We start from the raw sequence: 25,790 nt of genomic DNA, 5'->3' as shown, positions 1-25,790 counted from the left end.
CTGAGTTTTTATAAGGAAACGTTGTTGCATGTGTCTTTGGTTGTTGTTTCATCAGGTAGCAAGACAAGCTATCTACTTCTCACAAATGAAGTGCATGAATCTGGAACAGTCAGAAGCAGACATCTTTGTTGCTTTAATATATGCACAGTTTCCTTCGTTCGACTCTTTCCAATCACTTAATATAAAATAAAAGTATATAAATAAAGTAAAATAGACATTCACTAATGCAAACATAAGAAATATTGGTTCAAAGTTAAGGTATATATATTTTTTCTTCCTTACAAGAAACTATCCCTTGGTGCCCTAGCCTTTCCTAAAACATACTTTATAAGGATTACAGCAACAAGTTGAAAAGCCTCCCTCTCTATATGTACTCATTTTCTGAACTTAAATTCTTTGTATGTGGTGTCTGTATGTACACGCAATGCTCATGTGTGTGCTAGTTGCTAAGTTATGTCCTATTCTTTACAACCCCATGGACAGTAGCCTGCCAGCCTCCTCTGTTCATGGGGTTTCCCAGGCAAGAATATTGCAGTGCATTGCCTTTCTCCAGGGGATCTTCCTGATCCAGGGATCAAATCTGTGTCTCCTGCATTTCCAATGGATCTTTACCACTGAGCCACATGTATATGCCCATATATGTGTGCATATTTGTCTATATATTGAAAGTGTGCATTTCCCTATATGCTTTTCAAAATGTAAACTAGAATATGGAACTTATTATTTACTATCTATTCTCGAGACTTACAATTTTAGAAAAGGGATTGACTTATTTTCCCATGTCCATTAATTTCTGGTACTTTTACGAGATAATCCAATCCAATAGAAATAGAATAGTTGGCTTTGATGAAGTTCTGTAATAAAAAGAGCTATATTTTATGAGAAAAATGTCTTTTCATAATTCTGAAATGAAATAATAATCTTTTTAATATTTTTATTATTTTGAGTAACAAATAGTATAAAGATCAATTTCATCCTGATTCTGTTCAAATGATAAAATAATAGAATCTTAGTTATATTTATTAAATATAGTGACATAAATGACACATAAAATAACACTGTCTTAGCTTACCTATCTTTTTTTTTTTAAGATTTTTTGGATGTAGATCATTTTTTGAGACTTCCCTGGTGGCTCAGACGGTTAAGCGTCTGTTTACAATGTGGGAGACCCGGGTTCGATCCCTGGGTCAGGAAGATCCCCTGGAAAAGGAAATGGCAATCCATTCCAGTACTATTGCCTGGAAAATCCCATGGACAGAGGAGCCTGGTAGGCTACAGTTCATAAGGTCACAAAGATTTAAAGCTTTTATTGAATGTGTTGTAATATTGCTTCTGTTTTATGCTTTGGATTTTTAGCCGAGAGGCATGTGGGCTCCTAGCTGCACGACGAGAAATCACATCTGTACCTTGTATGTTGAAAGGTAAAGTCTTAACCATTGGACCACTAGGGAAGCCCTGTACCTATCTTATTTAATCTTCAGACTAAAATATCTTAATTTACTTTCAAAATTGATACTTGTAGCTCAAGCAAAAATTCTGAGCAAAATTGGTTGGTATTTTGAGGTCCAGGTGTGACAGATGTGAGGTTTTTTACCAATGTCATTTAAATTGTTTTTCAAAAGTACTGTGCTTATTTTTTGTGAAGTGAGCATCTTGAAGAAGTGGTCCTTATTCTACCAGATGAGATGTTTACATAGGTATCTGGAAATTACTTGATAAATACAAATGTAACTGATGTTCATCTTGTAACTTAATTTTTACCACATTTATGCACATATATTGGGATTTCCCTGATGGCTAGTGGTAAAGAACCTGCCTGCTAATGAAGGTGATGAGGGTTTGATCTCTGGTTCTGGAAGATTCCCTGGAGAAGGAAATGGTCACCCACCCAAGTACTCTTGCCTGGGAAATCCCATGGACAGAGGAGCCTGGCAGGCTACAGTCCATGGGGTGGCAAAGAGGTGGACACAACTGAGTGACTAAACACAGCACAGCATATATGTCATATGAGAATATTGTATTTCAAGCTCCAGCCCTAAGTCTCATTAATAAAAACTTGTAAGCGAGTAAATGCTTTACACTTGCAGTGGTAGTTCCTGTCATTCAACTGACATAATGAAAGGCAATTTGAAAGTTTAATCCCATGTAGGTTGTCTCCTGCTCAGCTGCTAAAATTAATCTTTTCATGATCTTACCTCTCATTTGCTGTCTCCTGGTGTCCTTAAGAGACTCGGTTCTGAGTAGTTTTCCTTTTGGTTCTTCATCTCTGTGGCTGTTTAATGTCAAGGATGTCGCTCTATGAAAACTTTACATAAGTAGTTAATAAATGGTGTATAAAATCACAAGAAGCCTTGAAGGGTTAAACTGGGTGATGTGTGAGATGAGCTAACAGCACTCATTTAGCAGCTGAGCAAATCCAAGTTTGATTCTCATTTCAGTAGACCTTTAGACAACTGTTTCATGGTAGAGTATGTCGTTTTAAAAATAGTATTGGTGTTTAATAACCAAGAGTGGTGGGAATGGGCGGGAGGTGAGAGGGAAACTCAAAGCAGGGGACATATGTACACCTATGGTTTATTTTTGCTGATGTATGACAGAAATCAAACCAATATTGTAAACCAGTCATCAATCAGTTAAAAACAACTAATTCTCTGTTTGACATAATGTTAATTGTTTATTGGAACAATGAAAATTAGTAGATAACTGAAAAAGTTCATGAATAGTAATATCCTGATGAATTGAAAGTCAAAATTCACAGAAACACTTGAAAATTGTTATAATATCTTTGTTCAAATTAAAGTCCATATTGGAAAAACATGCACCAATTATATAGGTAAGTTTAAAATCCATTAAAAGTTAAAGACAACTTTCTATGATGACGGAATAACAGTATTGGCATATATGGTACACTCTGCATTAAACTACTTTAATTGGGACATTCATTAATGAAAAGGGAATGAGATGCTATCAAATAATTCTATTTTGAATGATTGTGGAGCTCTAAGAAATCATTAAAAAATTAAAGAAATATTTTACATGTTAAAAATGGTACATGACATATTAAATTCTCCAAAAGTTTTTATCATATAAAGACAAAACAATGTTAAAATGTCATTAAATACTTATTTACATGTGTAATTGACAATTGACAATGGCTAAGATATGAAATCACAAAATGATAAGGAAAAGCATACATCATTTATGGAAGAACAATGTTGGTACAAACTTCCAGGAAGATCCTGAGGCTGTTAAGTCAATGAGGGAAGCTTTAGTTGTATCAGCAATTATAAGAAGTCAATAATGTGCCTTAAAAATTCAGTCAATGGATTCTGTAGTCAGTGCAATCTACAATTAATTCTGGCTTTGAAATTTGCAATGTATGACCTTTAAAAATTATTTAGTATTTAGCAAATGAGTTTACTAATCTAAAATGAGAATAAAAATATGTATGATATAAAGCATGTAAAACACCTAATATTAAATTTGACTTTTATTTTATTTCGTATTTTAATGCAATTGCCATGGAATTATTCATATCAGGCAATGTAATTTATTAGACAGAAATCTCTGTGTTAGTGTGATTTATCTTTTTTCAATATTGCGATCAAATTTTTATAAAGCATTTGATTGTATATAATTGAGTTAATCCAGCATTTTACTGGAGGAAACATATTCTGATTTTTACTTTAATTAGATCAGTGAAGAATTATATTAGCCATTCACAATTTTATGAATCCATTTTAAGAACCTATTTTTAAGGGCTGAGTTAAATATTTAATACTATATCGAATTCTATGTCTATTAATGATAAAATACAATTTTAACTGTCCCTTGTCCTGATGCTCCTGATACTTCATCTTAAATCGGATTAACAAACTCAGTTATACATGAAAGTATTCACTTGAAGAACATCTGCAGGCAAGAATTTGAACGTTTTAAGAAATCTACCCCAAAACTTTACATTTTATTCTTACTTTCTCCCAAAATTAAAATAACAAAATATCAAATACAGATACCAAAATCTCTTTAATTTGTGTGCTTAGCAATTGTCCCTAAGTCGAACCACATTGGCATTTGTAATCTCCTGCTAAATGAGATGAGGAATTAGGAAGGAGAGGGAAACACATACCTTCTACAGGCCAGAGTCCTGCCTCTTCTCGTGAGTGGCCAGGTTACTCTGAAAATCAAACAATGTCTGTGGTCTTCACAGACTGCCCTGTGAATGCCCAAAGTGAAACAATAGTGGAAAAACTACATTTCTTATCACCGTGTCACCGAAACAGGAAATTCTTAGGCTTGGGTATTTTAAGACAGTTTATCTCATCACACAACTCCAGAATATAGGAGACTTTGGATATGTAGTGTATCAGTTAGTTTGTTCTTTGGTGAGTTCCTCTGAAAATTGATTTCACTTTCTAAAAGATCAAATGAGATCAGATCAGATCAGTCGCTCAGTCGTGTCCGACTCTTTGCGACCCCATGAATCGCAGCATGCCAGGCCTCCCTGTCCATCACCAGCTCCTGGAGTTCACTGAGACTCACGTCCATCGAGTCAGTGATGCCATCCAGCCATCTCATCCTCTGTCGTCCCCTTCTCATCCTGCCCCCAATTCCTCCCAGCATCAGAGTCTTTTCCAATGAGTCAGTTCTTCGCATGAGGTGGCCAAAGTACTGGAGTTTCAGCTTTAGCATCATTCCTTCCAAAGAAATCCCAGGGCTGATCTCCTTCAGAATGGACTGGTTGGATCTCCTTGCAGTCCAAGGGACTCTCAAGAGTCTTCTCCAACACCACAGTTCAAAAGCATCAGTTTGTCGGAGCTCAGCCTTCTTCACAGTCCAACTCTAACATCCATACATGACCACAGGAAAAACATAGCCTTGACTAGACGGAACTTTGTTGGCAAAGTAATGTCTCTGCTTTTGAATATGCTATCTAGGTTGGTCATAACTTTCCTTCCAAGGAGGAAGCGTCTTTTAATTTCATGGCTGCAATCACCATCTGCAGTGATTTTGGAGCCCAGAAAAATAAAGTCTGACACTGTTTCCCCATCTATTTCCCAGGAAGTGATGGGCTCAGATGCCATGAACTCAGTTTTCTGAATGTTGAGCTTGAAGCCAACTTTTTCACTGTCCACTTTCACTTTCATCAAAAGGCTTTTTAGTTCCTCTTCACTTTCTGCCATGAGGGTGGTGTCATCTGCATATCTGAGGTTATTGATATTTCTCCCAGAAATCTTGATTCCAGCTTGTGTTTCTTCCAGTCCAGCATTTCTCATGATGTACTCTGCATACAAGTTAAATAAACAGGGTGACAATATACAGCCTTGATGAACTGCTTTACTATTTGGAACCAGTCTGTTGTTCCATGTCCAGTTCTAACTGTGCTTCCTGACCTCTATACAAATTTCTCAAGAGGCAGATCAGGTGGTCTGGTATTCCCATCTCTTTCAGAATTTTCCACAGTTTATTGTGATCCACACAAAGGTTTTGGTATAGTCAATAAAGACATAGATGCTTTTCTGAAACTCTCTTGCTTTTTCCATGATCCAGCGGATGTTGGCAATTTGATCTCTGGTCCTCTGCCTTTCCTAAAACCAGCTTGAACATCAGGAAGTTCACAGTTCACATATTGCTGAAGCCTGGCTTGGAGAATTTTGAGCATTACTTTACTAGCATGTGAGATGAGTGCAATTGTGCATTTTGAGTGTAGTTTGAGCATTCTTTGGCATTGCCTTTCTTTGGGATTGGAATGAAACTGACCTTTTCCAGTCCTGTGGCCACTGCTGAGTTTTTCCAAATTTGCTGGCATATTGAGTGCAGCACTTTCACAGCATCATCTTTCAGGATTTGAAATAGCTCAACTGGAATTCCATCACCTCCACTAGCTTTGTTCATAGTGATGCTTTGTAAGGCCCACTTGACTTCAGATTTCAGGATGTCTGGCTCTAGGTCAGTGATCACACCATCGTGATTATCTGGGTCGTGAAGATCTTTTTTGTACAGTTCTTCTGTGTATTCTTGCCACCTTTTCTTAATATCTTCTGCTTCTGTTAGGTCCATAACATTTCTGTCCTTTATCGAGCCCATCTTTGCATGAAATGTTCCTTTGGTATCTCTGATTTTCTTGAAGATCTCTAGTCTTTCCCATTCTGTTGTTTTCCTCTATTTGTTTGCATTGATCGCTGAGGAAGGCTTTCTTATCTCTTCTTGCTATTCTTTGGAACTCTGCATTCAGATGCTTATATCTTTCCTTTTCTCCTTTGCTTTTCACTTCTCTTCTTTTCACAGCTATTTGTAAGGCCTCCCCACACAGCCATTTTGCTTTTTTGCATTTCTTTTCCATGGGAATGGTCTTGATCCCTGTCTCCTGTACAATGTCACGAACCTCATTCCATAGTTCATCAGGCACTCTATCTATCAGATCTAGTCCCTTAAATCTATTTCCCACTTCTACTGTATAATCATAAGGGATTTGATTTAGGTCATACCTGAATGGTCTTGTGGTTTTCCCTACTTTCTTCAATTTCAGTCTGAATTTGGCAATAAGGAGTTCATGGTCTGAGCCACAGTCAGCTCCTGGTCTTGTTTTTGCTGACTGTATAGAGCTTCTCCATCTTTGGCTGCAAAGAATATAATCAATCTGATTTTGGTGTTGACCATCTGGTGATATCCATGTATGGAGTCTTCTCTTGTGTTGTTGGACGAGGGTGTTTGTTATGACCAGTGCCTTTTCTTGGCAAAACTCTATTAGTCTTTGCCCTGCTTCATTGCGTATTCCAAGGCCAAATTTGCCTGTTACTCCAGGTGTTTCTTGACTTCCTACTTTTGCATTCCAGTCCCCTATAATAAAAAGGAATGTGGTCCACTGGAGAAGGGAATGGCAAACCACTTCAGTATTCTTGCCTTGAGAACCCCATGCACAGAATGAAAAGGCAAAATGATAGGATACTGAAAGAGAAACTCCCCAGGTCAGTAGGTGCCCAATATGCTACTGGAAATCAGTGGAGAAATAACTCCAGAAAGAATGAAGGGATGTAGCCAAAGCAAAAAGAATACCCAGCTGTGGATGTGATGGTGATAGAAGCAAGGTCTGATGCTGTAAAGAGCAATATTGCATAGGAACCTGGAATGTCAGGTCCGTGAATCAAGGCAAATTGGAAGCGGTCAAACAAGAGATGGCAAGAGTGCAGGTCGACATTCTAGGAATCAGCGAACTGAAATGGACTGGAATGGGTGAATTTAATTCAGATGACCATTATATCTACTACTGCGGGCAGGAATCCCTCAGAAGAAATGAAAAGAGTCTGAAATGCAGTACTCGGATGCAATCTCAAAAACGTTAGAATGATCTCTGTTCGTTTCCAAGGCAAACCGTTCAATATCACAGTAATCCAAGTCTATGCCCCAACCAGTAACACTGAAGAAGCTGAAGTTGAATGGTTCTATGAAGACCTAAAAGACCTTTTAAACTAACACCCAAAAAAAAGATGTCCTTTTTCCAAAAGATATAGGGGGACAAAGGACATGATCACCCTGCTGTTAACTTGCTTTCACTTCATTCATCAGTGCTGAACATCTACTCCTTGTCAAGAGTAACTTCAATGTTTAAGTTTTACTTTTAGATAAGTTTGCTAAATCTAGGCATTATTTATTTCTTTTCCTTATAATCTCATTGTGTCATTTCTATTATAATGGAGGAAATCATAATTCCATTGACAGTTCGTATTTAAGGATACTTGTTCCTAATTCAAAAGAATTACTACATTTTAAACTTTTTTAACTGTCATCTAATTTTTAGCTTTCTAAAATCTAGAAAAATGGAATATAAATCTGTAGTTATATACCAATTTATTGTTGTTGTTCCATCATGAAGCCATGTCTGACTCTTTGTGACCCTGTGGACTGCAGCAGGCAAAGCTTCCCTTTTACTATCTCCCTGAGTTTGCTCAAATTCACGTCCAATGATGGGCTTCCCTAGGGGCTCAGATGGTAAAGAATCTGCTTGTGATGCAAGAGACCTGGGTTCAATCCCTGGCTGAGGAAGATCCCCTGGAGAAAGAAATGGCAACCTGCTCCAGGATTCTTGCCTGGAAAATTTCATGGAGAGAGGAGCCTAGTGGGGCTACCGTGCATGGGATCACAGAATCAGACATGACTGAAGAGACTGAGCACATCCAAGACGACATGTCCATTGAGTCAGTGAGGTCATCCAGTCACATATTCCTCTGTGGCCCTCTTCTCCTCTTGCATTGAATCTTTTCCAGCATCAGGATCTTTTCCAATGAGTCAGCTCTTTACATCAGGTGGCCAAAGAATTGGAGCTTCGGTTTCATAATCAGTCCTTCACATGAATACTCAGGGTTTATTTCCTTTAGGGTTGACTGGCTTGATCTCCTTGCTGTCCAAGACTCTCTCCAGCACCATAGCTGAAACACATCAATTCTTTGGCTCTCAGCCTATATGGTTCAACTCTCACACCTATACATGACTACTGGAAAAACCATAGCTTTGATTATATAGACCTTTGTTGGCAAAATGATGTCTCTGCTTTTTAATATGGTATCCAATTTTTCATAGCTTTACTTCAAAGGAGCAAGCACTTTTCAATTTCATGGCTGCAGTCATTGTAGACAGTGATTTTGGAGCCCAAGCAAAGGAAATTTTACACACTTTCCACTTTTTCTCTCTCTATTTGCTATGAAGTGATGGGACTGGATGCCATGATCCAATTTGATTGTTGAACTTTAAACCATCTTTTTCAGTCTCCTGTTTCACCTGCATCAAGAGGCTCTTTAGTTCCTCTTCAGTTTCTGCCATTAAAGTGGTATCATCTGCTATCTGAGGTTGATGATATCTCTAGCTGCAATCTTAATTCCTTCTTGTGAGTCATCCAGCCAGCATTTCCCATGATGCACTCTGCATATAATTTAAATAAGCAGGGTGACAATATCCAGCCTTGAAGTATTCCTTTCCCAATTTTGAACCAACCTGCCATTCCGTTGTTCCATGTCCTGCTCTACTGTTGCTTCTTGACCTGCATGCAGATTTCTCAGGAGGCAGCTAAATTGGTCTGGTATTCCCATCTCTTTAAGAATATTCCACAGGTGGTTGTGATCCACACAGTCAAAGGCTTTAGCAGAGTCGATGAGGCAAAAGTAGATTTTTTTCTGGAATTCCCTGGCTTTCTCTATGATTCAATGGATGTTGGCAATTTGATCATCTGCCTTCTCTGAATCCAGCCTGAATATCTGGAAGTTCTCTGTTCATGTCCTGCTGAAGCTTAGCTTCAAGGATTTTGAGCATAATCTTGATATCATGTGAAATGAGTGCAATTGTAGGATAATTTGAACATTATTCGGCTTTGCCTTTCTTTGGGATTGGAATGAAAACTGCCCTTTTCCAGTCCTGTGGCCACTGCTGAGGTTTCCAGTTTGCTGGCATATTGAGTGCAGCACTTTAACAGCATCATTCTTTAGGATTTGGGATAGCTCAGCTGGCATTACACCACATCCACTAGCTTTGTTTTTAGTAAGGCTCCTAAAGCCCACTTGACTTCACACTTCAGGATAACTGGCTCTAGGTGAGTGACCACACCATTGTGGTTATCTGGGTCATTAAGAGCTTTTCTGTACAGATATTCTGTGTATTTTTGCCACCTTTCCTTAATCTCTTCTGCTTCTCTTAGGTTCTTGCCATTTTTGTCCTCCCTTGTGCCTATCTTTGCATGAAATCCCTTGGTATCTCCAGTTTTCTTGAACATATGTCTAGTCTTTCCCATTCTACTGTTTTTCTCTATTTCATTGTATTGTTCACTTAAGAAGACTTTATACTAACGCATATATATGGAATTTAGAAAGATGGTAACAATAACCCTGTATACGAGACAGCAAAAGAGACACTGATGTATAGAACAGTCTTTTGGACCCTGTGGGAAAGGGAGAGGGTGGATGATTTGGGAGAATGGCATTGAAACATGTATAATATAATACATGAAACAAGTCTCCAGTCCAGGTTTGATGCACGATACTGGATGCTTGGGGCTAGTGCACTGGGAAGACCCAGAGGGATGGTACGGGGAGGGAGGAGGGAGGAGGATTCAGGATGGGGAACACATGTATACCTGTGGCAGATTCATTTTGATATATGGCAAAACCAATACAATACTGTAAAGTTGAAAAATAAAATAAAAAAAAATAAAAAAAGACCTTCTCTCTCCTTGCTAATCTATGGAACTCTGCATTCAGTTGGGTATATCTTCCTGTGCCTCTGCCTTTCACTTCTCTTCTTTTCTCAGGTATATGTAAGCTGTTTGTAAGCTATTTGCAAACTCTATTATGTCCTACTAATATAGACTAATATTTAAACTTTCTATAGCAATTGCTAATGCCTACCTGTATGGTGATTATCTTTATTATATTTTATATTAATAAACTAAATAAATAATATTCTATTACCCACTTCATTGAATTATAGCAAGTGAGGCATTCATTAATGATGCCAAATAATGTAAAATTCAGTAATATTCACTTTTAAAATTTGAAGTGAAAAGTGAAAGTCACTCAGTTGTGTCCAACTCTTTGCAAATGCATGAACTGTAGCCTACCAGGAGTGGCTACCCATTCTGGAGTGCGTAGCCATTCCCTTCTTCAGGGCATCTGCCCAATTCTCAGATTGAACTGAAGTCTCTTGTATTACAGGCAGATTCTTTACCAGCTGAGCTACAAGGGAAGTGTTACATGTATTATTCATGTTATCATACATTTTGCTGGTTTCAATTAAATAATTTTGTACGCGTCATGTCCTTGGTTACATGCCCAAATATGTTGACTCTTCTGGCATTTAACTTTAATACAATCTAGGGAGAAGGCAATGGCACCCCACTCCAGTACTCTTGCCTGGAAAATCCCATGGACGGAGGAGCCTGGGAGGCTGCAGTCCATGGGGTTGCTAAGAGGCGGACCTGACTGAGTGACTTCACTTTCACTTTTCACTTTCATGCATTGGAGAAGGAAATAGCAATCCACTCCAGTGTTCTTGCCTGGAGAATCCCAGGGACGGGGGAGCCTGGTGGGCTTCCCTCTATGGGGTGCACAGAGTCGGACACGACTAAGCGACTTAGCAGCAGCAGCAGTGACCTAAGAGATACAGATAAATTAGATGTCCATAGTAAGTGCAAATATCCTTCTAACAAGATGGCTAGATGGATTCATTTCTAGGAAGTCTTTTAAATGGAGGGAAATTGCCAAAATTTCGAAATAACTGTGTGTAAAGGAAACATTTTAAGGTCTTATAATAAAGAAACTCTTATGTAGTTGAAAATTTGGATATGCAGAAAGGAAAGAAGAAGAAAAGAACTTATGTGGATATATCCAAATAGATTTTGACAGGTAGAATAGTAATGATAAAGTATCAAATTGTGAATATATGTTTGTATTAGATTTCAAGGGAGCGAAAATGGCATGAGCAGTGAAAACAGTAGAGAGAAATTATGACTTTTCGTTGTTTCAGAAAAGTACAAAAATATGAACCCACTAGACTATTGATTAAAGAATGCATGCTGTAAAATGTAGGGCACTTATAGAACTGCTGCTGGGTCGCTTCAGGCATGTCCGACTCTGTGCGACCCCATAGCCAGCACCCCACCAGGCTCCCCCGTCCCTGGAATTCTCCAGGCAAGAACACTGGAGTGGGTTGCCATTTCCTTCTCCAGTGCATGAAAGTGAAAAGTGAAAGTGAAGTCACTTAGTCGTGTTGGATTCAGCAACCCCATGGACTACAGCCTTCCAGGCTCCTCCATCCATGGGATTTTTCCAGGCAAGAGTACTGGAGTGGGTCGCCATTGCCTTCTCCACTTATAGAACTAAGACATATTAAATTTATAAATTCTTATAAAAGAACGTTAAAAATATTTATTGTGAAAGCTAAGAAAACAACATAATGTAGAATTCAAAGTAACAATATATTATACTTAAATATTAACTATATGTACTTACATATAAATAATATATGTAAATAGAGCATATGATAATCCTAAATTCAAATTAAATGTATGGAATAGCTTTCCATTTAAATTTTAAGAATGTTTATATTTTAAAATATTTTGTTTAACAAAGCTATGTATGTAAAACAGTTACTTTAATAACTGCCACCTTAATGAGCCATATTATTTTATCAAAAGCCATGAACAGGAAAGTAAAGAACACAAATTGCTTTAGTTAATGTACTCTCACAGTATAAAGCAAGAACCATGTTACAAAAGATGGAGCATGTTTAATAATTATATATTGAGTATCTAAGCTATTAGCAGTTAAAAAATGTATGTACTGAATAGCACAAGGTCAACAAGATTTGAAAACCATGCATAAATAATCATAAATGGAGATTTAAAGAATTTATCTCCACTACTTATCAAACAAGCAGATATAGCAGTAGACAATAGAAATATCTAAGCTAGACAAGTAACAGTACATATATGAACACACACACATACACTAACATAGAATATTCTTACTTTTTAAATTCAAATGAACATTTCCCCAAAATTTGCTATATATGCCTAAGTCCAGTTACATTACTAAAAATGCTATAGAACTATGGTGTCACAACACTAGCCCCCAGCCAAGTTTGGCAAGTGGACACTTGAAATGTGAATATTCAAATTTAATTTTTAATTACTTAGAAGATAAACATTTCAGATTGATTTCATAGTCACATCAGCCATATGTAATAGACATACAGAATATTTCCAGGTTCATGAAAAATTCTTTAACTAGTTTACCTAAAATAGAAGTCAATAACCAAAATTTTAAAAATCTTTATAGAGTTTTATATTCAGTAATCTATTTCTAAATAACATATGAACCAAGGAAAAATCAAAATCAAATTTCATAATTTTATATGAATTAAAAGAAAAATGTAGCAACAAGATTCTGTCTTGTGACATATTAATTGCATTAAATGCATACATTATAAGCAAAAAAAAAGAAAGTAGAAATCTGAGCATGCTTGACAAGAAACTTGAAATGCAAAAGCAATTTTGATGAAATTAAAGTAGTTGACTTAAAGACGAATGAAGAAACTAGCAAATATGAAAAATCATGATGAAAAATTACAGTAGAGGGGAATAAAAGGGTCAAAGCTATTTTCATTTGAAAGACAATAAAATTAATAAATGACACGTGGAGAATAGAGAAAACATGAATCTTTTATATCTATATAAATATGACAATCCAATGCTCCTGCTTCTGCGAAGTCGCGTCAGTTGTGTCCGACTCTGTGTGACCCCATAGATGGCAGCCTGCCAGGCTTTTCCGTCCCTGGGATTCTCCAGGCAAGAACACAGGAGTGGGTTGCCATTTCCTTCTCCAGTGCATGAAAGTGAGAAGTGAAAGTGAAGTCGCTCAGTCATGTCCGACTCTTAGCGACCCCATGAACTGCAGGCCAGGCTCCTCCGTCCATGGGATTTTTGCAGGCAAGAGCACTGGAGTGGGTCGCCAGTGCCTTCTCTGTGACAATCCAATAGATGTTGGCAATTTGATTCTTTGTTGTTGATAAAATTGCCAACATCTGTTGGATCATTGGAAAAGCAAGAGACTTCCAGAAAAACACCTTCTGCTTTGACTATGCCAAAGCCTTTGACTGTGTAGATCACAACAAACTGTGGGAAATTATTCAAGAGATAGGATTACCAGACCACCTGACCTGCCTCTTGAGAAATCTGTATGTAGGTCAAGAAGCAACAGTTAGAACCGGACATGGAAGAGCGGACTGGTTCCAAATTGGGAAAGGAGTATCTCAAGGCTGTATACTGTCACCCTGTTTATTTAACTTCTATGCAGAGCACATCATGCGAAATGCCAGGCTGGATGAAGCACAGCTGGAATCAAGATTGCTGGGAGAAATAGCAATAACCTCAGATATGTAGATGACACCACCCTTATGACAGAAAGCGAAGAACTAAAGAGCCTCTTGATGAAAATGAAATAGGAGAGTAAAAAAGCTGGCTTAAAACTTAACATTCAGAAAGTGAAGATCATGGTATCCAGTCCCAGCAGTTTATGGCAAAAACATGGGGAAGCAATGGAAACAGTGAGAGACTTTATTTTTTTGGACTCCAAAAAAATTTTTTTGACTGCAGCCATGAAATTGAAAGATGCTTGTTCCTTGGAAGGAAAGCTATGACCAAACTAGACAGCATATTAAAATCAGAGACACTACTTTAAGGTCTGTCTAGTCAAAGCTTGGTTTTTCACTAGTCATGTATGGATGTGAGAGTTGGACCATATAGAAGCTGAGCACTGAAGAATTGATGCTTTTTTTTTTTATTTTTTTATTTTTAAACTTTACATAACTGTATTAGTTTTGCCAAATATCAAAATGAGAACATTGGTGATGGAGAAGACTCTTGAGAGTCCCTTGGGCTGGGAGGAGATCAAACCAGTCCATCCTAGGGAAAATCAGTCCTGAATATTCATTGGAAGGACTGATGCTGCAGCTGAAACTCTAATACTTTGGCCACCTGATGGGAGGAACTGACTCAAGGGAAAAGACCCTGACACTTGGAAAGATTGAAGGCGGGAAGAGAAGGGAACAACAGAAGATGAGATGGTTGGATGGTGTCACCGAGTCGATGGACATGAGTTTGAGCAAGATCTGGGAGTTGGTGATGGACAGGGAAGCCTGGTGTGCTGCAGTCCGTGGGGTTGCAGAGTCAGATATGACTGAGTGAACTGAAACCTGACAAAACCATTATGGTTTTTACGGATGTTAAACAGACAATAAAGCTGTATTACAAAAACTTTTTACGATCCATATGAAATAGAATGTCTAGAAAATGCAAATTACCAAATGTAGTACAACAACCATAAACCTGTATAAGCTTAACATGTGTTAAATATATTAAGTTCACTGTATAAACCTTCCTATAAAAAATTCTAGGAGCCCTAATGGTATCAGTAGTGAATAATAACACTTAAAACTACGCCAGGTCTTTCACCATAAAACAGAGGCTTCCATAGAGCTTTGATAACAAAACCTGTCAAGTTATATAATATCAATGCACTCACTCCAAACTCTTTATGGTAATGGATGAAGAAAATCATCTTAATCTAAATATGATATATGCAGTGATTTTTCAAAGGGAGAAAATACAGAATGATTTTTGTGGTTTTATTTCAGGAATGCATAATTGGTCAACATTTGAAGGAAAGAGATATTTCAAAAACATTAAAAATTTTCTCATTCCATTGAAAGAAAAATAATAAAATGGTAACATGACTGATTGCATACAAAACCTATAAGAAAGAAAATTATGAATACTATGGAATTGCTTTCATGTTAGAAAGGCATATGAAAAAACCTTTAAAAAGATCCCATATTTGAGCAATGAAATATTGAAATATTTTCCACCAATATTGGAAGGATACGTATAAGACCTTTACTGTACCATCTGTTCAACATTGGAAATAAAAGCCAATTGGGTAAAAATAAGTCAAAAACAAGAAAAACTAAAACAAAGAAAAGAAAAACAAGAAAAAGTTATTGCACCTGGAGGGAAGAAATAAAATGTGATTATTCAGAGATGCACTATCTATTTACATAAACAATCCAGAGGAATATATATTTGAAATGATAAAATTATTAATACATACAATCAGAGAAATCATTGGGCACAATTCTATTTGTAGCAGCAACAATTACTATAAATTTAAAAACAAAATAGCTGTTTACAAAAGCATGGCTATGAGATGTCCATATTTGTGTGAAATTTCAATGTTGGAAAGTACAAAGTATTATAGGGGGATTTCGCTGGTGGTCCAGTGATTCGGATTACTTGCTTCCCAGTGCAGGGAGTGGGCGTTCGATCCCTGGTTACTGAATTAAGATACCACATGCTGAACAGTGCAACACAAATAAATAAATAAATAAAAATTGATCAATAATACAGGGAGAATTTAAAGAAAACCTAATTGATTGGAAGGATAAAGCATGATATTGACTGGAAGAGTCAATATTGTAGGACGATTATCTTCAGAAATTATTTTAAAGATTAAACGCAGTCCCAAAGCAGTTACTTTTTAAAAACGTTATTGAGGTGTAATTTACAGAGCATAAAATTTATCCATTTAAAATATATAAATCCATTATTTTAAAATTATTCACAGTTTATGACCGTCACTACTATCAAACTCTAGAGAGCATTCATCACTAATCAATTTGCAGTCTTTTCCTATTCCGTCTCTTCACAACCCTTGCTAAGTCGCTTCAGTCGTGTCCAACTCCATGAGATCCCATAGACGGCAGCCCACCAGGCTGCTCTCTCCCTGGGATTCTCCAGGCAAGAACACTGGAGTGGGTTGCCATTTCCTTCTCCAATGCATGAACGTGAAAAGTGAAAGTGAAGTCGCTCAGTCGTGTCCGACTCTTAGCGACCCCATGGACTGCAGCCCACCAGGCCCCTCTGTCCATGGGATTTTTCAGGCAAGAGTACTGGAGTGGGGTGCCATTGCCTTCTCCATTCACAACCCTTAGTAATCAGTAATCTACTTTTGGTCTCTCTACTCCTACTTTTGATATTACATGGAAATGGGTTCACACAATATGCAATCATTTAGAAGTTTGAATGCCATAAACATACTGTTCAGCAAAAAAAGTGAGACAGAGAAGTAATGATACCTATATTTTTGGATGTGTATATGATACTTCAATGGGGTTTTCCAGGTGGCACTAGTAGTAAGAAACTGCCTGCCCATGAAGGAGAAGAGGGTTTGATCCCTGGGTCAGGAAGGTCCTCCAGGGAATATGAAATGATAGACCACTCCAGTAGTCTTTTTTGAAAAAATTAGTTAATTTATTTTAATTGGAGGATAATTACTTTAAAATATTGTGGTATTTTTCTCATACATGGCCATGAATCAGCCATGGGTGTGCGTGTGTTCCCCCATTCAGAACCCCGCTCTCACCTTCCTCCCTCCCCCATCCCTTGGGTTGTCCCAGAGCACCAGCTCTGAGAGTCCTGCTTTATGCATCCAACTTGCACTGGTCATCTCTCTTTTTTTTTTTTTTAATTTTATCTTATTTTTAAACTTTACATAATTGTATTAGTTTTGCCAAATATCAAAATGAATCTGCCACAGGTATACATGTGTTCCCCATCCTGAACCCTCTTCCCTCCTCCCTCCCCACACCATCCCTCTGGGTCGTCCCAGTGCACTAGCCCCAAGCATCCAGTATCGTGCATCGAACCTGGACTGGCAACTCGTTTCATACATGATATTTTATATGTTTCAATGCCGTTCTCCCAAATCTTCCCACCCTTTCCCTCTCCCACATAGTCCATAAGACTGTTCTATACATCAGTGTCTCTTTTGCTGTCTTGTACACAGGGTTATTGTTACCATCTTTCTAAATTCCATATATATGCATTAGTATACTGTATTGGTGTTTTTCTTTCTGGCTTACTTCACTCTGTATAATAGGCTCTAGTTTCATCCGCCTCATTAGAACTGATTCAAATGTATTCTTTTTAATGGCTGAGTAATACTCCATTGTGTATATGTACCATAGCTTTCTTATCCATTCATCTGCTGATGGACATCTAGGTTGCTTCCATGTCCTGGCTATTATAAACACTGCTGCGATGAACATTGGGGTACATGTGTCTCTTTCCCTTCTGGTTTCCTCAGTGCGTATGCCCAGCAGTGGGATTGCTGGATCATAAGGCAGTTCTATTTTCAGTTTTTTAAGGAATCTGCACACTGTTCTCCATAGTGGCTGTACTAGTTTGCATATGGGAATATACATGTTTCAATGCTATTCTCTCAAATCATCCTACCCTTGCCTTCTCCCACATACTCCAAAAGTCTGTTCTTTACATCTGTGTCTCTTTTGTTGCCTTGCGTATAGGATCGTTGTAACCTTCTTTCTAAAGTCCATATATATGCATTAATATAGTGTATTGATGGTTCTCTTTCTGATTTAGTTCCCTCTGTATAATAGGTTCCAGTTTCATCCACCTCATTAGAACTGATTCAAATGCTGGGAAAACCAGTCAACCATATGCAAAAGAATGAAACTAGAACACTTTCTAACACCATAAACAAAAATAAACTCAAAATGGATTAAAGATCTAAACTTAACACAAGAGACTATTAAAACTCTTAGAGGAAAACAGAGGCATAACATCCTCTGATATAAATCACAGCAAGATTCTCTATGACCCACCTTGCAGAGTAATGGAAATAAAAACAAAAATACAAATGGGACCTAGGTAAACTTATAAGCTTTTGCACAAAGAAGGAAACTATAAGCAAGGTGGAAAGGCAGCCTTCAGAATGGAAGACAATAACAGCAAATGAAACTGACAAAGAATTAAGCTCCAAAATATACAAGCAGTTCATGCAGCTCAATACCAGAAAAATGAACGACCCAATCAAAGAGTGGGCCAAAGAAGTAAACAGACATTTCTCCAAAGAAGACATACAGAGGGCTAATAAAACACACGAGAAGACATGTAGCTTTCTCATATCACAACACCACTCATTACTAGAGAAATGCAAATTAAAAACACAATGTGGTATCATCTCTGCCGGTCAGAATGGCCACCATAAAAAAGTCGAAAAATAGCTGGAGAGGGTGTGGAGAAAAAGGAAACCCTCTTACACTGTTGATGGGAATGCAAACTGGTACAGCCACTATGGAGAACAGTGTGGAAATTCCTTAAAAATCTGGGAATAGAACCACTCCAGTATTCTTGACTGGAGATTTCCTTGGACAGAGAAGCCTGACAGCCTATAGTCCATGGGGTCTCAAAGAGTCAGACACAACTAAACGAATGAGCACACACAATTATATTTCAACTGTTTTTGAAAAACATTCATTATCAGAAAAAAATATAATTCATTTTAAAATATAAGCAATCAGAATATTATTTCCATTTCATAAAAGGTCAAGTTACCCAACAGCATCCAAACTCCTATTTTAATTCTCAAGCTTGTGCTTGCAATGATATGCATTTGGAAACTGACAGTCTTCTGCTCCAATGCCCCATAAAGATTGTACAGCACAGTTATGTTCACCAGGTAAATTGTCTGCTATCCTGTTATGGAAAAATGCATAATTCTGTTATATTCTATGAAGACAACTCATGAAACAATAGCATTTTCCATGTAACTGTAATACAAGATATTTTGAAAATGGGTAATGAAGTCTTTAATAAAATTTCAGTAAGCGCTTGTTACTAGGAAATTGGGCGACAGAGTAGCCTAGTTTTCAACATTGGTATCAACATTTTATTAACTTTCAATATCTTCCTTCAGCTTTCTATAATTCGACTAAAACAAATGTATTCATGTTTTTTTTTTAATATTTCTTTTTTGTATTTTTCCTCCTCTATATAGCATTCTTTTTATAAACTTACTGTAGTTTGCAAGTTGAACCATTTAGCCACTTCCAAGGACGACCGCGGCCTTCACGAGAGACTTGAATCCATGATATAATTGATAGGGACATCAGAAACTTCTAGCCCAAAATAAAGAATTTTCACTTAAATAGTCATTATGAAATGTTTTTGTTAATTTTTAAAATGCAAGTCAAAGGATGTGTTCTTTCATAGCATCTTTCATTCTTTGAACAAATTGAGCATGTTAGATTCTAATCTAACACTAAAAAACATAGGAGTTGAAAGTTTGAAGTTTAATAGTGCCATAAATATTAACCAATATCTGTACTTTTGATTCAAAATTAACTCAACATTTATACTTATCAGTGTCACTGTGTTCTAATGTTAATAAGGAAAATTCCTTTTTTTTTTTGAAAGTCATTTAATAAAGGGAATATTTACAAAGACATGAACTAGTTGTAGAGATCCCACAAAAGAATACACCTTGCATAACAACTTGGGGATACTTACAGCTGTGAACTGCATCTGACATTAAGCCTAAGGGATAAGAAGGTGGAGTAATTGAATATGTGCAATGAGGAAAATTCTGACTCATATAATTTCATTTTTCCTCATGTCAAAACTAACATAGCAAGGCTTTAAATAAGTCTTTAGATTCCATGACATTCATTTTTCTGGATATTGTGACAATATCAATGGATTTCTCTACTATTATGTTTCTCAGAATTTCAGTTTTAGAGGGAAATTAAGGAAATGAAATTGAGAAAATAAGTATGAGAGCCAGATTTAGTTTTCTGAACCTGACACCATTCTTTGACTAGATAAACCCCAAAGCCATCTGTTTCTGTATTGGTGGAATCAGTGGCCCAGACAAGGGGTCAGAGACTCATTTCTCTCTGCTCCTCCCTGCTAAGTTCAACTGTAAACATGGGAACTAGTGAAAGAAACGAGAGAGGAGAACTCTGAAAGGTGGAAAGAGAAGGGTGATGTGGCTTGAGACTTCCCAGCAGCCCCACTCCTCTGTAATCACCAATCCCACTCCGTGATGAGAGAACAAAGTGGGAGGTGAGGGAATGATAATTAGGGGCATCTCGGTGCTCCCCACCAACCAGGTGAAAGTGACCTAGGCCTCTTACTTCCCAAACACACAATACCTAACCTGGCTGTTGGGGGTGGCACAGGTAAGCCATTCCTCCTGTGTGTGAGAGAATCGTGTAGGCAACACCAGGTAAGCCTTACAAGATCCATCAGGACACTTACTAACAAGGAGCAGTCAGAGAAATTGCCTCTGTTTCCTCCACTGAGAGACACTAGGGTTGGGTGATAGGGGTGGGGGTGGGATCAGCAAAGGGGATGTCTTGACTAAAACTACTGAAGCTAAGAAGCCTCTTTATCCCTGAGGGTGTAAGACTCCATCTCTACCCAGCGGCATTGGAAAGAATGGATCTTCAATGTTGAATTCACACAATGAGCTGTGGAAATTTACAAACGTCACACAAATGCAAAAAGTTGGAGGAACTGCAAAATATCATATGGCAGTAATGAAGACAGGGACAACCTGTATGATTCCATGTCCTGGAGTAGAAAATGGCAACCCACTTCAGTATTCTTGCCTGGAATATTCCATGGACACAGGAGCCTGACAGGCTGAAGTTAATGAGGTTGCAAAGATCAGACATGATTGAACGACTAAGATGAACACGGGATTCCATGTATATGATTCAAAAGCAATCAAAGAGATTCTATAATATCAAAAGTCAGGACAGGGAGCAAATAAGGAGGTGGAGACGTGATAAGATATTACAGAGGCGTGGGGCTGCTGGGAAGTTGAAACTTCTATTTCGTGATCTGATGTGCAATTATATAATTCTATAGGCAAAATTATATGTTTATTTTCCTTTATGTATGGGAAAATTAGATAGCACAGTGTATTTTAGAACTTAATAGCATTTGTAGAAGCATGGTTTTCTATGAAAAGCAAGAACCAGAAATTACCACACATGCATGAGTGGTATAAAAATGTAAATAAAGTATCATAAAGTTATAGTCCATTGTTTAATGGAATACTAGCAGACCTTAAAATAAACAAGCTACAAATATGTACAAAAGCACGAGTGAAATCTAACAAATATAATGCTGAATAAATCAAGCCTTTAGCAAAGTGTTGGAAACATTTAATATCTTACCGTTTCCTCTGCATTATCTATATAAAGCAGAGTAGAATTCTTAGTAGCACAGGATATCAAACTCTCATTCCACGATTTTTTTTCCAAACTAGTATAATAGCAGTTGTTGGAATATGTAAGCCAGTCTTTTGGACAATGACCACAATGACATTCTGAAGAAAGATTATGAATTACTATTCAAAAACAATTTGAATTTGAAAAATAAAAATTAACTTGCATATATGCATAGTTATAAACATATATATAAACACACACACATATACATATATATATATATATATATATACTAACATAACTGTGCATGCTCAAGGCTGGTACATATAAAACAAATCTCATTCATGCATTCATAGAGAGGGTCTGTCTTTAATATATGTCCCCATATAAAGGAAATACATAGAAATGTCTACTCTTTACATGTCCTGAAAATTAAGAAATAAAATTCTATTTTAGAATAGCAAAATTATTTGTCTCTTATCATATTATATCAGGAGAAAATTACAGCCAATTGCCAATAATGGATATGGTGATCATATTATTGCATAGGGAGAAGCACTCTCCTATAATCATTTATTTATGAATGTTTATTGCCTGATTTTATAAATTATGTTCTATCCCCAAATTTATTCTTATTTTCACTAGCCTAAGAGAGAGACAAAAATGAATTGTATTCATATCAGAACTTTGAAAATCATTATGTACCTTTCTGGAGTCTTGTTATGGGAGAGGAGGAATTCTGTTCCTGTATTACAGTAGCTACAAAATTAATCATTAAAAAGTTAATATTGCTTTAAATGAATCATAATGATTTTAGTTAATGAGTTTAGAATTAGAATAATCTGAAATAAAACTGATTTAGCAAGAAAAATTAATTAGGTAATGAAGACTTGATGGAAAAAATATTTCAAAAACCTAACGGAACAAACTTCACCACGTCTTACAGTATTTGCTTTAACCAATCTCAAGAATTAATTTGTATTTCTCAAAAAGATCTTTAAATCTCCTAAAGCATGCTTTTGAGTTATGAAATCAGAATATACATATACATGCTCTCTGTAATTCTCCTGTGTTGTGTATTTCTGACAAATTAGATATACTGCATTGATTCTAAATGCATGTATTTTAATGATAGGCACATTCTATAGTACTATGAAATGTTTAGCAGCACTGACCACCAGTAAAGTGATAAGTTCCCTTACAGTTTTTCAAAAACGTACTTACAGGGAGTAACAGTGATCACTGTCACCACAGTGGACATCAAGACGAGGCAGATGATTCCCAGGATCCCAGCAATGAACTTCTCTGGAGGTGATGATGAACCTGCAGGGACAGAAAAGGAAACTGAGAAAGGAGTGATGGGGACAGTTGTTCAGAGTTTACATACACAAGAACCCACAGGAACACAGAGTTATGGATATAAACTTGGACCCCAACCCATTTTGACCACTGTAGTCTTTCTTTCAGAATATACCATTGCGTTTTCAGCAAATATGAGACTACATGAATTGTTGATCAAAGACTTCAAATTATAGTAATGCCAGAATAAAAGTAATCCTCCAATTTCACATCAGAATCCCATATCCAGCTTTAAGTTCTGTTCCTCAAAGTGAAAAACATGTGAGCTTATCCCCTACTCTTTCTCCACACCTCTGCACCCCCACTGCACATCCTAGAACACTTCCATGTGTTTCTAGTAAGTATTTACCTTTGGAGCGGTAATTCTTGTCGTTCCCATGAAGATTCTGAGGAGCATTTTGAAGATTTAATTCTACATATGTTAATTCCTGCTCAGTCATTGAAATGGAACTTTTAGAAACCTTAGGTTTTCTTTTCTGCCTCTTTGAGTTCTTGACTCCCTTCAGTTCTTCATAGGTTGCTCCTTGGTTATTCATCTCTGCAGCTGAGTGAGATCAAGGACTGTGCTTGAAGTGAACTGAGGTTGAGTGGTGTATGTGAGATAAGCACCCTGGTACAATGACACAGGTGGGGCAAAGCGCTTAGTGCTCACTTTGCAGCTGAACAAACTTAAAGCCTGGTAAATCCTTACAACTTTAAACAAGTTTTTCACGATAGAATGCTTTTTTGAAAAACATATTCTATATTTGACACATATATTATTGATTGAAACAATGAAAAGCAATAAATTAGGCAGGAATAAAGAAGTTCATGAACAATAATATCCTTATTAAGTCAGATTCCATGGAAATATTTTAAAACCATCATAGTGCTTGTGTTCAAATTAAAATGTTCTGTTAACCAGAGAGATTCACCCATATTTATGATAATTTTGAAATTTAATATTGGTTAAAAACAGTTCTTTAAAGATGAGGAGAGAGTAATGTTGACATATACAATAATTTCCTACACTAAATTACATTATTTGGTGACTTACATTTATTGATGAAAAGGGATAACAAATGGTCATTATTTCAAATGGTTGAGGAGTTCTGCGAAAGCATTAAAAACTGAGGAAATGCTTCATATATTGGAAAATGTTACCTGACACATTAAACATATATAACAAAGTAATATGAAAAATAAAACAATAGGAAACACTAAAAGTTAATTATTTTACAAAAGTAGTTGATAATTGATTTAATGGCTAATATCTCTACCCACAAAATGATAAACATTTTAGGTCACTTATGGAAGAACACTGTTGGTTCAAACTTCCAGAAAGATCTAATAGATGTCCATGTTAGTAAAGGTCATTTTAGCTGTATAAGTGATGGTAATTACTTATAAAAAATCCAGATAACATAATTTAATAATTCAGACAATTGATGCAGTAGTCAGAAATATCTGGAAATTAATTATGACTGAAATTTATAAAATGTGACTTTCAAAAAGTTATTTGCTATCTGGTAACCTATATTATTAATATAAAATGGAAATAAGTTTATGCAATATATAACGTGTGTAACACTGAGCACTCAACCTGGAATTTATAAGTTCTCAATAATTATCAGTTTTAATTATTATCTTAGTCATCATTTCTATGGTACTGTTTCTGATTTATATCAGCCTTTAGTTAGTATAACATATCATTTATGCAATGTTTGATTTTTAAAAAATACTTTAATTATGACAATTAAGTTTAAATTAGCCTTTAGATATATGGCAAATCCAATACTATATTGTAAAGTTAAAAAATAAAATAAAATATATTAAAAAAAAGTTACTTCATCTTAAATTTCATTAAAAAATTAGGGCTCTTTTATTCAATCTAAAACATAGGGGAGGAATTATGTTTGGCCTTTTGCTATATAATGAATTCCTTTCCAAGAATCTGTGTATAGATGTTGAGCAAAATATGTATAAACGTATTATTATACAAAAAAGCTTACCATCTACTGATTATAAAATCCGAAACTAATTGTTCCCTATCATGAGGTCAATAAATTTCACTTAATATTATATACACACCCAAATATGCATGTGTGTATTCAACAGACAATAATTTGAATACTTGGAGAAATGACCCAATATTTGGTATTTTATGGTTATTGTTTACACCAAATTATTAAAAAAAAAACAATGTTATACTTTGATTTTGTTGTATATTTACTATAGCTCAGTTGCATCACCTCTAACATTTGTTAGTTCCCACTACGTGAGACGGTCTAGCAGAGAGACAGGAGAGGAGGGACACATACCTTCTGTAGGCCAGGAAGTCGTGCATTCTTTAGTGTGCAGATCAGGCTATTCTCTAAAAAGAGACCTGCTTAGGCTGGTAACAAAAGGAGAAATTTAAAAACTTAAAACCCAGTCAAGAATAAGCAATGTCTGTGACCTTCACAGGCTGCCCTGTGACGGCTCAGAGTGAAGCTAGAATGGAAAATATTGATTTGTCGTCAATGTGTCACTTCAGGTTTGAACAGGAAATCCTCACACTTAGGCGAGTTGAAGAGAGTTTAGCTTACCACACACCTCCAGAAAATAGGAGACTTTGGGCTCCAATTAAAAGGACAACTGGAACTCTAGTTGTGTTATTTACATTTTCCATTTTTAAATGCCCCTGAGAAATTGTTCTCATATACTGTAAGATCCATTAGATCTGATAAACATAGTGCCTGAAGATCTATAGATGGAGCTTTGTGACACTGTATAGGAGGCAATGGTCAAGATCATCCCCAAGAAAAAGAAATGCAAAAAGGCAAGATGGTTGTCTGGGGAGGCCTTACAAATAGCTGAGAAACGAAGAGAAG

At 36.6% G+C, this 25,790-nt stretch overlaps 1 protein-coding gene across 1 annotated transcript; it reads right to left on the bottom strand.

The window, feature by feature from the left end:
* Positions 1–18,919: 18,919 nt before the first annotated feature.
* On the bottom strand, positions 18,920–23,474 carry LOC129641393 (NKG2-A/NKG2-B type II integral membrane protein-like). Its single transcript, XM_055566125.1, has 6 exons — positions 23,288–23,474; positions 22,804–22,902; positions 22,285–22,338; positions 21,586–21,737; positions 19,418–19,518; positions 18,920–19,096 (listed from the first exon to the last, which is right to left on the bottom strand). The coding sequence occupies exons 1-6, from the start codon at positions 23,472–23,474 to the stop codon at positions 18,979–18,981; spliced, it is 711 nt and encodes a 236-aa protein (XP_055422100.1). The 3' UTR covers positions 18,920–18,978.
* Between the last annotated feature and the right edge of the window lie 2,316 nt (positions 23,475–25,790).

The sequence above is a fragment of the Bubalus kerabau genome, chromosome 1, assembly GCF_029407905.1.
Source record: "Bubalus kerabau isolate K-KA32 ecotype Philippines breed swamp buffalo chromosome 1, PCC_UOA_SB_1v2, whole genome shotgun sequence".
Lineage (NCBI taxonomy): Eukaryota > Metazoa > Chordata > Mammalia > Artiodactyla > Bovidae > Bubalus > Bubalus kerabau.
This window is presented reverse-complemented; position numbering and strand designations above follow the sequence as displayed.